The 13,325-nt window shown below is 38.7% G+C and overlaps 1 protein-coding gene across 1 annotated transcript in view; it reads right to left on the reverse strand.

Annotated features, from left to right (window-relative positions):
* mgat5 (mannosyl (alpha-1,6-)-glycoprotein beta-1,6-N-acetyl-glucosaminyltransferase) overlaps positions 1-13,325 on the reverse strand; it is an 83,986-nt gene that overhangs the window by 32,394 nt on the left and 38,267 nt on the right. Inside the window, exons 4-8 of the mRNA XM_004066574.4 lie at positions 12,217-12,293; positions 7,823-7,912; positions 4,151-4,222; positions 1,175-1,336; positions 129-298 (exon numbers count right to left, since the gene is read on the reverse strand). Coding sequence (XP_004066622.1) covers positions 129-298; positions 1,175-1,336; positions 4,151-4,222; positions 7,823-7,912; positions 12,217-12,293 — 571 coding nt within the window. The remainder of the gene's footprint in view (positions 1-128; positions 299-1,174; positions 1,337-4,150; positions 4,223-7,822; positions 7,913-12,216; positions 12,294-13,325) is intronic.

Below are 13,325 nucleotides of genomic sequence, written 5' to 3' on the forward strand. Positions count from 1 at the left end.
TTGAAGTATTTTACATTTAATTGAGATCCAAAAAGGATATATTTCACTGTTTCTGTGGGCAGGAAAAGCATTTTGTGAATTCACTTATTTTCTGAGGAATATGGTCCAAAAACATTATCGTTACTGACTCTTTGAGCTCAGCCAGCGATGCGGAGATGCGAACGTCGTGACCCAGCAGGTACAGCGTGGTGATGAGGTCGCTCCACTGCACCAGCTCTCCCAACGGACCTCCGCTGAAAGCGTTCTCTGCAATCTTGAAGCCAGACTCTTTGGTGAGCAGACCCAAGTGAACCAGGATCTGACGGAGGATAAACGCAGACATGTCAGACCCTCACGTCAAAGAACCTAGAGCTCAAAAACTTCTTTTCCTGTAACAATTTTCCACCTGAAAAGATTTTCCCAGCAGAATGTGAAAAAAAGTAGGCTTCTTCCTGTAAAATCAGCTCTACTTTACCTCTGCAGGTTGTCAGGTGAACAGCTCTCACGCAGAGAAAAAGTCAAGTAAAATATGAAGAACTCCCAGAGTGGTTTCAACTGCTGAGGGGAACAGGTTGTTCCACAGCAGGGGGAAGCAGTAATGGAGGGCTTTGTTTGAAGTGGCTACTGTACAATTGACTTTTTTTTTTTTTTTTTTAACTCAGCCAGCCTTTGTTGCAGAAATGTCTCATTAACTTTTAATATAAGCTGATTCATATTTTAAATAGATTACCTGATGAAATCAGGAGGAAGCTCAGAAACTTTCAAGAAATTTGATTTCAGAAACGAAAAGTTTAGGGGTACGATCTATAACAGAGGAAGCACAAAATGAAAAAAAGTTTCCGAAAACCCTTATTGGTGGTTAAAAAAAATAAAAAATTGCAGCAGCGCCGGAGAATACGGCGAATTGTTCACAAGTGGATGCTACATAATTCAGGGCTGGCGGCAGAAACCAGCTCACGACACAATGGAATATCCATGTCTGTCTATTCCCACCATCAGATGGGTAAGAAGTACATAGATGTGTGTTTGTGTGTTGGAATTTAGAAGTCCAGTATAATTTGAACCCGACTGCTAAAGGGCTCGTGGGAGATCTGTGGAATCCACTGCTCCCTCCAGCTGCTCGCTCAGACTTGCTGCTTGTTTAGAAATATCAAAAACATCCTCAAGTAAGAACTGTCTCTCTTCTTCAGCTCACCTTCTTTCGCCGCCGTTTAGCCAGGTTCTGCTTGGAAGCCAGAGAGCGGATGGCGCTCACCCACGGCTCGGCCATGCGTTTGATCCTCAGCATCATCCAGCGGAACTCCTCCCGCTGCGACATGGAGCGGTAGAGGCTCTCAAAGCTGGTCCGGATCTCCGCCTAGAGACAGATTCAGCAGATCTCGCCATCACGTTTCATCAGTTAGTGCTGGGTGATACGACCAAAGTTCACATCCCAATGAATGCAACGTAGCAATTTGGTATTGTAAATTCAATTAGTGAGTAGTTTATATACAATGGAAATGGTAGTAGAAACTTGATATTTTTATATTTACAACGTTCTTCCAAGCAAGACAAGTGTTGGCCAGTTTAGCATAAGCCGTTAAAAAGCCGTTTAACTTGTAGCCATCTTTGTAACAGTGACAGAATGTGACTGGACTATTTGATGAGCGATTATGCCGTCATTCAACACTGCTTTTGTTGGAAACAGGAGCTGCCATACTCTACCAATCCCTGTTGTTGGGTCCATATGGGTCAGATGTCCTAACGACATCAATTTGGGTTTTATTGGTTTGCTTAGGATTTATTTGGGACTAAAAAACCTTTTTTACCGTTCTCCGTTGTGTGTGTTGCCATGTCAGGCACATTTTGACATAAGGCAGTGTTGTAAACGACAATGCTTCATATAAAACGGTATACATTTCCTTTCATCCGGAGGATATGCATCGTCATACCACCCAGCCCTAATGCCAGTACATTTAATTAAAGAGATTTGCTTCCATAGACCATTAGTGAAGAAAGAACCACTACTTAAGTAAAGAAAAAAAAGTTCTTAGAATCCATTTGAGGTCAACTGTTGTGCATTTGCTAATCTGTACATCTTCTGCTGAGTCTTGCTCTGTTTTACATTGAGCTGTTTGGTCCACATAGGTGGAGGGGTCTGCTTTCGTCTCTAAGACAATGAGAACAACGGAAATAAACTACCGTTTCCCCACCGGATAATTGCAGGCTTGTTTTCCTTTTAAATGAATCCTAATGTGGTTTATTCCAAAAGTGAACCATAGAAAAAGTAGGTGACGTAAGCAGCAGTAATTTTGAACAAAACATACAAATTTAAAAAATATACTAAAAATACCCTTTGCTGGGGTTTTTTTTGGAATCATGAATCATCAGAAGCAAGTTCAACTAAAGTTGTGGAAATATTCAGAAGAAATGAGCATGTGGCCCCAAATGAAGTCATCCTCTTTTGCATAACTTCATCTAAAAACATGACATCAGATACAGTCAGGACCATAAATGTTTGGACAGAGACACATTTTTTCTAATTTAGTTTATGTCCATTACCACGGTGAATTTTAAATAAAACAAGTCAGATGCCATTGAAGTGCAGACTTTCAGCTTTTATTCCATGGGTTGAACAAAAAGTTTGCATAAAAATGTAAAAGAATTAAAGCATTTTTGAACAAAGGGGGTTTTCAACCAAATATTAGTAACGACCATTTTGTTTTCAGTTATTTCAATGGTCCAACTACTTACGAGCCCATGAAATGAAGGGATTGTGTTTAAAAAATGCTTTAGTTTTTTACATTTTTATGCAATCTTTTTGTTCAACCCATGGAATAAAAGCTGAAAGTCTGCACTTCAATGGCATCTGAGTCGTTTAATTTAAAATTCACTGTGGTAATGAACAGAAAGTAAATTAGAAAGAATGTGTCTCTGTCCAAATATTTATGGTCCTGACTCTATATAATGAGCACACCAATCCACTTTTTCTTAATACATTAATTTAAGATTACAGGAATTAGTAGATTTTAAAACTGCCCAAATCATGTATAAAACATTAATAAATTCTCTGCCAACCAAAATTCAAATTATATTTCAAAACAGAAATGCTGTAAAAAAATATAGCTTGAGAGGAACCAACAAATTATATCAGGCGTTATTTCAGACTTGTATTTCATTTCATGTAAATGTTGATTTGAAATCTAGAAATCTAGATATCTTTACATCTGCAGGTTCTGTAAGTTAAAGGGGTGTGAGAGGGGCCAAGTTACCAACTGCAGTACATAATGGTTCTATGATGACATCAAAAAAAAATTCATTGAAACTTTATTTATAAAAAAAAAAACAACGAAAAGTCTAGAGTACAGAGGCTGGTTAGAAGGAAACCAAGAGCGAGATTTCTAAACAGTTTTTAAACAGTTTAACATTTTTTCTAATTTTCTGTGAAAAAGAAATGTTTATAAAGAGTTGAATCTGTTGTAATAATGGACAAAGTGTAAAAGAAGACGATGCAGGAGTCGCACCTTTTCAAGGAGGGGCTTCAATAAAAGCTGAGAAAAATAAAGGAGACATGTGACAGAGAAGCCACATAAATGCCTAGAATAAATGAGATCTAAATAAGTACTAGAGGCTTTCTAAGTCAATGTCAGTTGGAAGGCTGAGCCTGAACACAATTTAGGAAGACTTTGAGTTGTAGGACTTTTGAGGCGAGATATAGTTTATGATACAAAGACAATGAGAGGACAGAACCCCGTCATTACCAGCTGCTTGGGCGGCTGAGACAAGCTTTATGGAGGACATGAGGTCAGGAAAAAGTACTTCAATCTCCACAACAGAGGGCTCAGTGCTTTCGAGATATCCCCCCTCCCCCCAAAAAAAGATATATGAAAAGTGCCGGGTATTGATTCATCAGCAGCAGAGGGGAAGGTTTTTCACGCCGCTCTGACTCTGGACGACGCAGAGAAAAAGCTCCCACAGAGATCTGCTGCATTGGCAGGGAGAGGGAGAAACCATTATTCCAGATTTTGCCCGAAACTCCCGTCATTCCAGCTCTGCTGTGGGAGGATGTATTTTTGCTTCAAAAGAACCCCCCCCCTCCACAAAAAAAAAACAAAAACAAAACACTCAATAATGGCTGCTGAGTCTCCCCTGCAAAGCTTACACAGCCTCTGGTCACTGATGCGTTTCTCACCTGCCCTCTTTGGTCAGCTTCATCGGCCAGGATTTTGGTCCTCCAAAGGAGCCGAGGACACCAGTTCTCCACCTAAAAAAACAAACAAAACAAAACTATAAACTTCAGAGCACAAACATTGAAATATTTAAATTTGACTTAGTTTTAAAATGCAAGTCAGTGGTTCTTTTGTCGGTCTCAGAGTATAAAACTGCAGCTGCTGGAGTCTCTGCATGACCACAAAGTAACAGAACGCCGCTTCTGATGTCTGCAGAAAACGCAGAATAACCGCTGGACTGTTTGAGAACCCTCTAGTTTGCATAACCTCACTGTTGAACAACAAAACTGTAAAAGGACGTGAACTGCCTCAGGGTAGGGGAAATCATCCACTCTGTGCTAATGGCATTTGAAGTTCTTCCTCAAAGAGCCCTCTTCTTAACACTTGACACCTCAGAGCAGAAGGCTTTGCTGTGAAATCAAGAGGTTAGAACCGTTGAGGTGTGGCCTCCATCGTGGCTTCCCTTATCTTCCTCAATATGACTAACATGGAGTTCAACTCATTGGTTTTGCATGAGGAGCTTCACTATCGCAAATATATTCAAATGGAAACCAACGCAAACGGAACACCAATGCATATCGTCATGGCAACAAAATAATCAAACGTCCAGAGCTCTCCCTTTTCTCTTCTCTTCTCCGTGAACAGAGAGGAGGTTTCTCAGCCTAATGGGTTACCTTGCTTTGCTTCCTAGCCAACGCTTTCAGCTCAGATAAAATATTTACAGCAGGTTTCCGACCTTTTTCCATTCCTGCACAATAAAAATCTTACTTTTACTGAAAATATTTGCTTTTAATGAAACAAAAAAAAAGAAAGAACTCCAGCAGGAAAACAGCAGATGTTGAAATAAGAAAAGTGTCAATCTAGCAAAACATAGTGGCTTATTGTTTTCCTAAAAAGGTCAACGTTTGTAAATCTGTTTAACATACAGACTAATTAATAGACTCAAGTTTTGCGTTAGCATCATCACAATCATTTGTTTATGTATTCATTTACTTATGTCCCCCAAACTTCTCCTGTCCAGCAGCTGAGCAAACAAGAACTGAAGGGCTCTTGTGTTGGACAGATTTTACTATCCCAATAGGTGGCTAAGATTCTTTGGACACATGAGGGGTATATTTGTACAGACTCCTTTTCTATTTGAGGCAATACTTCAAGTTTGGAAACTACTGGATTCTCTTCATCGCATCCGAATCATTCTAGATGCATGTCAAGTTGCTCAGTCCCATGCCAAAAACACATCTACTTTTTTTTAAAGCAGCTGCATATTTGGAATACTTCAAAATAAAAAAAACACATGCATTTAACAGAGAAAAACCAGGAGTCTTCACTATAAATATGGATTTATTGAGACAGTTGTTTCCACACACCATAATATTAATGCATAATATTCAGCAACCGGTCGTGTAATGTTACGAGGATGCTGCTAATAAAGTTGCTCAAGTGGTGCATTCACATCTCTGATTATATTTAGAAAATCACAGTTTTAGTGAAGCTTTTCTTTATGCATTGCACCTTAAAAGTCAGACCAGGTTGAATTTGGCGACTGATTTTTTTAGTTTCCACTTGGACAATTATGGGTTAAGAGAAAACATTTTAAGGGTTTCCACACTAAATCTAGTGTACAAATAGAGTTTAAAGCAGATGCAGTTACTTTACAGAGGATGAAGAGAAACATGACCCTCAAAAGTTAAGAGAAACTGGAAGCTTAAAAGAAAGAAAAAAATCAGACGTTTGTACATGGCGGAGCAAGAAAATATTGTCTGATATTAAACAAGCCTGTGGCCTGAAAAAGGTTGGAGAAGATTGGTTTAACTAATTCTGGCTCAGAGAAACGCGTCTCCCCCTCCTCTTCTGCAGTCCAATATTGTTGCTTTTGTCTGAAATGACTGGACTTTGGATGGGTTTTCATCCAAGGCACGTGAACGTTGGGAGTGGGGTCATTTGGACCCCACAAGACAGTACGGTGAACTTTTTTTTAAATGGTTTTTGATCTTTACTGGTGTCCAGGGCAGACATGAAATCCTGTCCGCCTTTGTCATGGGAGGGATAACACGTCAATGTAAGGGTGGGGTCATCTGGACCCCACAAGATGGCACAAATCAAGAGAACTTCTATCTTCTCACATCAAGTCAGGCTCAGAAAAAAAATCTATCAAATCATCTAAATCATAATTTGGTGTTTTTTGTTTCAAAAGTGAATCTAATCAACATGAACTGGACCGCTACCAAGAACTGATACTTGGGTTAGGATGGATTAGAACAGCGGTCCCCAACCCCCGGTCATTTGTTACCGGGCCGCACAGAAAGAATAAAAAACTTACGTCACTTCCGTTTTATTTATTTCGGAATCTGAAAGATGTTTTACTTTGAAAAATTGCCCCATTCTCTGTTACATCTGTCTATGTCACTGTTGATGCAGGCCAAGGCGCTCTTCTCGGTCACGTGATAGGTTACTGCTAAAATAAAACCCAGGAGCTAGTAAAATGAGTAAAAAACAAATGTCTTTGGAATGTTTCTTTGCCAAGGGGAAAACGCCCAGAAAGGCGACAGAAAAGGAGCCTTCGACTTCCAAAAAAATAAATCTATATTTAATATACAGTACTGCTTTATGGCACCATGAGTGTGGAAAGGGGAGTGGATGATGACACCTGTGCGGTGTATAATGTTATGCGTGTCAAAATAAAAGCACAGAGTTCATCTTGTCACGTCTCTGTTCTTCATTCATCGTAGTTTTGCTACAATAATCATTCGCTTACTTTTATAAGACCGGTCCGTGACAGTTTTGTGTAACGTCACACCAGTCCGTGGCGTTGAAAATGTTGGGGACCACTGGATTAGAAAATCATTTAAAAATAAAAATAAAATTTAAAATGAATATTTAATGATTAAGAGATGCCAAATTCGTTGAAAAGTATGTGAAATATTTGACAATAATTTAAAAAGTGATGCTTAAATATTTAAGAACCTTGTGTACAGAAAGTAACATTTAAAAAAGGAGTTAAATGTGAGCAATTTGCTTAAACACTTCCATATCCATGTCCTCCAGTCAACTGCCTAATTTGGCTTTCATCTGAAATGATCTTTATTTTCTATTTTCCAGCGCTCAGGCGGGAGGGCTGAAAGCATCCTTGAAGGAACATGAGTGCTTACATGCCTCATTAATAATAACTGGTTCCCTCTTTTCTCCTTGTTCCTGGCAAATGTAGAAACTGAGGACGGCTAGAAAAGTCACTTCATATCTTCGCTTGTAGCAAAAAAAAAAAAAAAAGAAAAGACCCACATCTGCTCAAGAAGCCTTTCTTGTCGACTCATCACACTCCCGTCTGCTCTGAAGCACTTTAATTTGCATTTTTAAAGAAATGAAATCCCATTCACTTTTTTCCGCTTTGCTCTTACTTTCACAGTTTCCTTTTTATGTTCTTACAGGTTTTCTTGTCATCATACAGGAAGTTGCTCCTCTTCCTCAGAGGTATTATAGTCTTTTCATTTTTTCCCATTTTACAACAACTTATGCGTTGAATTGTTGCTGTATTCTCCTAAATATTGTTTAGTTATATCATATCAGCACACAGCACATTGATTTTGATTTATTTGAGTTTAAAAAAACAGAAGCCTGAAAGCAGTCAGTGAACTCACCTCGCTGAGGTAAATGAAGAAGGAGCAGGTGGACCCGTCCACGCCGTAGTTGGAATAGCAGGCATCTGAACGCCACATCTCCTTCATCCACTGAGGAAGAGGAGGGAGAGGAAACATGCTTACCCATACTGCTCACGTTTTTTCTTTAAAATCAACTTAATAAAAAAAAGGTACAAAAATTCTTGATATACACTTCCATCAGCAGAGGGGCAGTTTGTACGGACTGATCTATTCTCTGGGGGGGGTTCTGCCATTTTGTAAATATTCCATAAACTATTATGGTTTGTTGTTGTTGTTGACGGTTACAGAGTTCAAAAAGGGTTGAATTAGCTTCACAAAAAGAAAATCTTTGAATCATCGGAACATATTGTCCATTTTCACGAACAGTCATTGATTTGAACCACTCCTGCTTCTACACTATTGATTCTCAAGAATACAGACTTGCGTGGCCCAACACTGACTGGGCTTTATAAAAACCAAACACAGGGCAGCAAAGCTTGAGTGATTTAGATCAAGTGTGACAGAATTGGTTCAAACTGATGAGTTACTCACCTGATCCAATGAAAAAAACACACAAGAGTCTATTAACCTGAGCCAGATTAACCCTTTTAACACCGGAGCTTTAGCTCTAGTGTTAATGCTCTTTGAGTTATCATAACTCGTCGGCTGTTTACACAGTTAATGTAATTTAACGGATTCTGCAGCTTAGCACTGATGTGCAACACTTTACAGTGGTTTAGTGTTTACACAATTAACGTAAACCAGCTGATTCTCCCAAATAGAAAAGCAAATTTGTGCAGGTATGCAACACTTTGCATTCGTAGAGGGTAGCCACGTTTCTCTGTGTAAACAGTAAAAGACTTACAGTAGCTTGAAAGGCGTGTGTTTTTTTTCTTTTTATCTCACCGGCAATATCGCTGGTGTTAAAGGGTTAGGCCACTGATGTGCGACAATATAAGCTATTCAACAGGAAGTCAGGTTCTGACATCTATCAATCAATCAATCTATCGGTGAGAGGCATTTGTAGTATCAACTGAGCATCTTGCTTTGCAATGCATTATGGGATAACTGTTCCCCAGGGTTTATGTGTTTATCTGCATCGCTTAAAGTTGGGGCAGTGTGAGAGTGTGATTTTTAAAATGTTGTGCTTTTTTATGTTGTTTATTTTTTGTATACAAGTCTGTGTATAACATTATGTACAAAAAGTGCAATATAAATAAAGATTGGTTCAAACTGTGACTATAAATCAGGGGTTGACATAGCCCAGAAATTTGCACTGGCCCACAGGGCCAGTAGTTTTTGAAACTTACTGGCCCTGCCTGAAAGTTACTGGCCCGACACCGCGCATAGCGGGCCCCGCCGCTCCGCAGGTGCTTGCAACTTTAGGGGGGTCCGAGGGCATGCCCCCCCGGAAACTTTTAATATGGTGCAATTTGGTGCATTCTGGTGACATCACTTATTTCTACACTTTTCAATGACTGAAAATAGACCATATCAAACTTAAATCTGCTCTAGTCTGTTTCAGATGTTTTGAAGAGAGCACTGCAGTGTAGTAGGTAACACTAGTTCAGAAGTTTTCATGGTGCTTCTAACGGCAAATATCGCAATAAATCATAAACCTTAAATGTGTTAAAACAATCTAATGGCAGCTTGAACCATTTAACGAATCAAATAAATCCCTTAATGCATTTGACCAATCGGATGGACGCCTTCACATTGTTGACCAATCAGATGGAGCCCTATTATGTTAGATGTTTGTAACCTATGTCAACGTGGGTCATTTGGAGTATAATTTTTAAACTGGGAATGGTTATTTGGTTATTTTGCTGTTTGTTTATATACCACAAATTATATCGTTATCGCAATTTTAATCTCTGATATGGCATATTGCGAGTTTTCCTCATATTGTGCAGGTCTAACTGAGATCATTCAGCTAACTAGAAATACTTACTGCTTACAGTGTTGTAAAGAAAAACAAAATTAAGTAGTTTAACATTCTACTGCATTTGAGTCTGAGATTCAGGTATTTGGAGTTGCCTTTGATTCTTTGACATTCAACTTAAAGCTTAGTGCATACAGTTTCATCTTCAATGCATTCATTAAATATCTTGCTGTCCATAGTACTAATTCCACCCATTACTCCATCTAACATATTCCTATCTATTCCTGCCATGTCTTCCACATCTCTGACATGCTTCAGTCTCTCTTCAGTGACGGTGTCGGATTTATAATCAAATGTTGTAATAACCCACTGGCTTGTGCCTTCGTTGTTGCTGTTTAACATTGTTTTGTATTGAATTGTTACATTCAATAAAGTTTGAAAAAAAAAAAGTAGTGAGCGCGTGCCGCGTGGTGCTCGGCAGTGAAAGCCGCGCGCGCTCAGGCGGGAGAGAAGGAGAAGTGATCAAAGGTTTCCCATAGAAACCCTTGAAGTCTGAACACAGGACTAGCAGAAAAACTAAATTATGAAGACGAGGTAAATCTACACGTTTTCGCAAAATTTACTTTATTGAAAAAGGTGAAGAATATATAAACCGTTAGATATTTTAGTGGCCCGAGCGGACAAGTGAAAAGTAAAGTCTTGTGGTCCGCACTGCTCGAAAAACAGGACCGGGCCAGCGGACAAATGGCTATGTCGAGCCCTGTAAATTAATTTAAGGTTGGTAAAGGGGTACCGGGGAGTGTTTCAGGAGTTCCATTTCATTTTTTATTGACGATTACTCTGAAAAATAAATGTCTTTTTTACAAAATGATTAAGGGAGCTGGTTTCATTTGATTGGCAGCTGGGTGGACCAATGGGTGGTTTACTCCTTTTTATACCATGGTCTGGGGGAATACTCGATTCTGATTGGCTGCTGGGTGTGCATTAAAACCTGATAACTGCACGGTGAAAAAAGAAGTTCCAGTCACCAAGCTTAAATGTTTCGTAACACTGCATAGCGCCGCATCACGTAACAAATAGTCCACTAATTGTGAGAAAAGCGATCCAAATCAGAAAAAAAAACAAGAATTAAAGACTAAGAACTCTTTAATATGTATTGCTTTTGTAAGTGACCATGGTATTCCATGGCTTTGCGTCGCACGGTGTGCGTTAAAAAGTAATAACGCACACTTCGTCGGCCATTAACCCTTACTTGAAAGTTAAGGTGGACGGAGTAAATTTCAGTCAGTTTGTCCGTCCAATTTCTGGCTTCATTTTCAATGTTAAAAAATAGTATGCATGTCTCTGACATGAAGCAATGAGTTGAAAACTATTTCACATTGTTCAGAATGTTAAGGCGGAAGAGAGAGTAGTTTGATTATAAAATGACATCCAATTAATCCATTTAATTTACACCTCACATGGGTAAATAAGGAAATGTCTTCTAAAACACACGAATGTCCGTCCGTACTGAATGTTGTAAAATAAACAAAAAGAAGAAAGACATCAAAGGCATTGTTTCAGTTTTGTTTCCTCTACTTTGCTTTAAGTCAGAGGCTTGAGAGCATCACGCCGTCTTACAATAACCGGAGGGAGCAGCACTACGAGCTCGCAGACATGAAAGGAAGACTGGGGGAAGATGTCTCGGCAGTGAACGCACCACGACTGTATTGGTCTATTGAACGAAAATGATGGATTTGTCAGATGTTTAACTGCATAAGTTTGCTTTTTTTCATGTTTGAACTGCATAGATCGACCGTCTGCATCTGGTGGAGCAGCCCCACAAAAACACAGTCCAACATGTGTTTCGCTGCTTAAGGATTAACAGGTTATATGTGACTGAAAGTTTAGCTTCATGTCTGTAAAGTGGTTTATGTCTATAAAAGTTAAAGTTTATTAGCCTTTATGGAAGTCCTACAAAAGTTTAAAAAATGAACTGAACTTGTAGAAATCCTCTTGGGTTCATTTAAACTCCTGCAGACTCAATTGGACAATAAATTGGATTTAATTGGACACTTTTTCAGTGCGTATAATCCTAACATAGATCTTCTGTTTTTCATAAAGCTTTATTAGGGTATACACAAACATTGATAGACCGAAACTAAGAAGCTAAAATGCTCGTAAAAGAATTTTCTCTTTGTCAAATGTTCATAATAAAATGTTATTTCTCAAAACAAAACCTTGTTTTATGTGTTTTTGGAGGAGCTGCATTCGAAAACAGCCTTTTTTAATTTTTTACTAAACTCATTTTGCATATTTAAATGGAGTAAGTGTAATCAAGGGCAAACTTTGTTGCTCTGAGTTTTTAAGTCTCTTTCAAATTTAGGCATTAAAATCCCTAAAATAAAATAAAATAAAACAGAATGAAGTTCTGATGCTTTTTCCTGCTCATTTCCTGTTGTTGGCTGGATTTCCAACAACTGAGTCAGGAGAAAGACAAACAGGCTTAAAATACAAAAAAAAAAAACTTCACCTTGAGCTTGCTCTCGCAGTGCGGGAAACCGTCCAAAGGAGGCAGCTCACACCTCTCCTGGGCGCCGGTGAGGAGGTCTGCGAGAACACAGAGAAACAACAGAGACGATCGATGAGACTGAGGCGGTGTGCAAACCTTTCAGGAACTTTTTGTATCATTACTGCAGAACAATGAAGGTGCGCTCATTAAAAATGCACGATCCAAGAGAGAAATAAAGTTTGTGAAAGAGAACAGAAGTCAGAAGTTTCTCATTTCATATGGGCGTTGACCAGTGACTCTAATATATTGTAGCTGACAGCTACCGCCATTTTTTTTAACACATTGCTGTGTTTAGCGTAGACCTATGCTTGAAAGCCGCAGATCTCAATTAAAACACTCTCTTATTTTAGCAGAACTGGGAGTTTTTGCTAACTTTCAAAAATGTTTCCATCAAAAAAATTCAGCAGCATCTCTTTTAGACTGAAGTTTTGGGTAAAAAAAACAAACCAAATAAAAAGCAGTTGACATTTTGTCACTACTTTAACACCCAAGCTGTCACCAGTGCTGGCTAAATAACACATTCTATGAACTACTGCAACACTTTAACCATTTACTGAGTTGATGTAGTTCCAACGGATTCTGACACCGCTAGCTGGTTTATGTTGATTAAGTAAACACTTCACTGCTGTTGCTATTTACGCACAAAGCGGATTTCTCAGCTTCAAAATTACGTTATGTTAATTGCGTGCAAGCTCCTGTGTTAAAGGGTTAACAAAAAACACTCTGCGAACGGGATTTTGTTAATATTTAATATAAAAAAACAAATTTGTAGCAGTAAAAGTCCCAACTATTCAGTTAAATGACTTTGTGTTGTTTTTCTTGATTTAAAAAAAAAATCTAAAAATGAACCCATTCCAATTTAAAACTTTAGACTCTAAATTAACTGAGGAATTTCTCTGTCCTTATTTGCACTCAGCTGTGCAGTTCAGGTCTCTGTTGTTTATCTTGGTTAGCATTTCCTCTATGTGGTGAAAACTCATAAAATGAGGCAACAATCAAACAGCAAAAAAATAAAACATTGCATATTTCATGCTGTTTCTTTTTAAATTGGTGCCGTTTTACCACTGTAA

Source organism: Oryzias latipes, chromosome 2 (genome assembly GCF_002234675.1).
Source record: "Oryzias latipes chromosome 2, ASM223467v1".
NCBI classification, from domain to species: Eukaryota; Metazoa; Chordata; class Actinopteri; order Beloniformes; family Adrianichthyidae; genus Oryzias; species Oryzias latipes.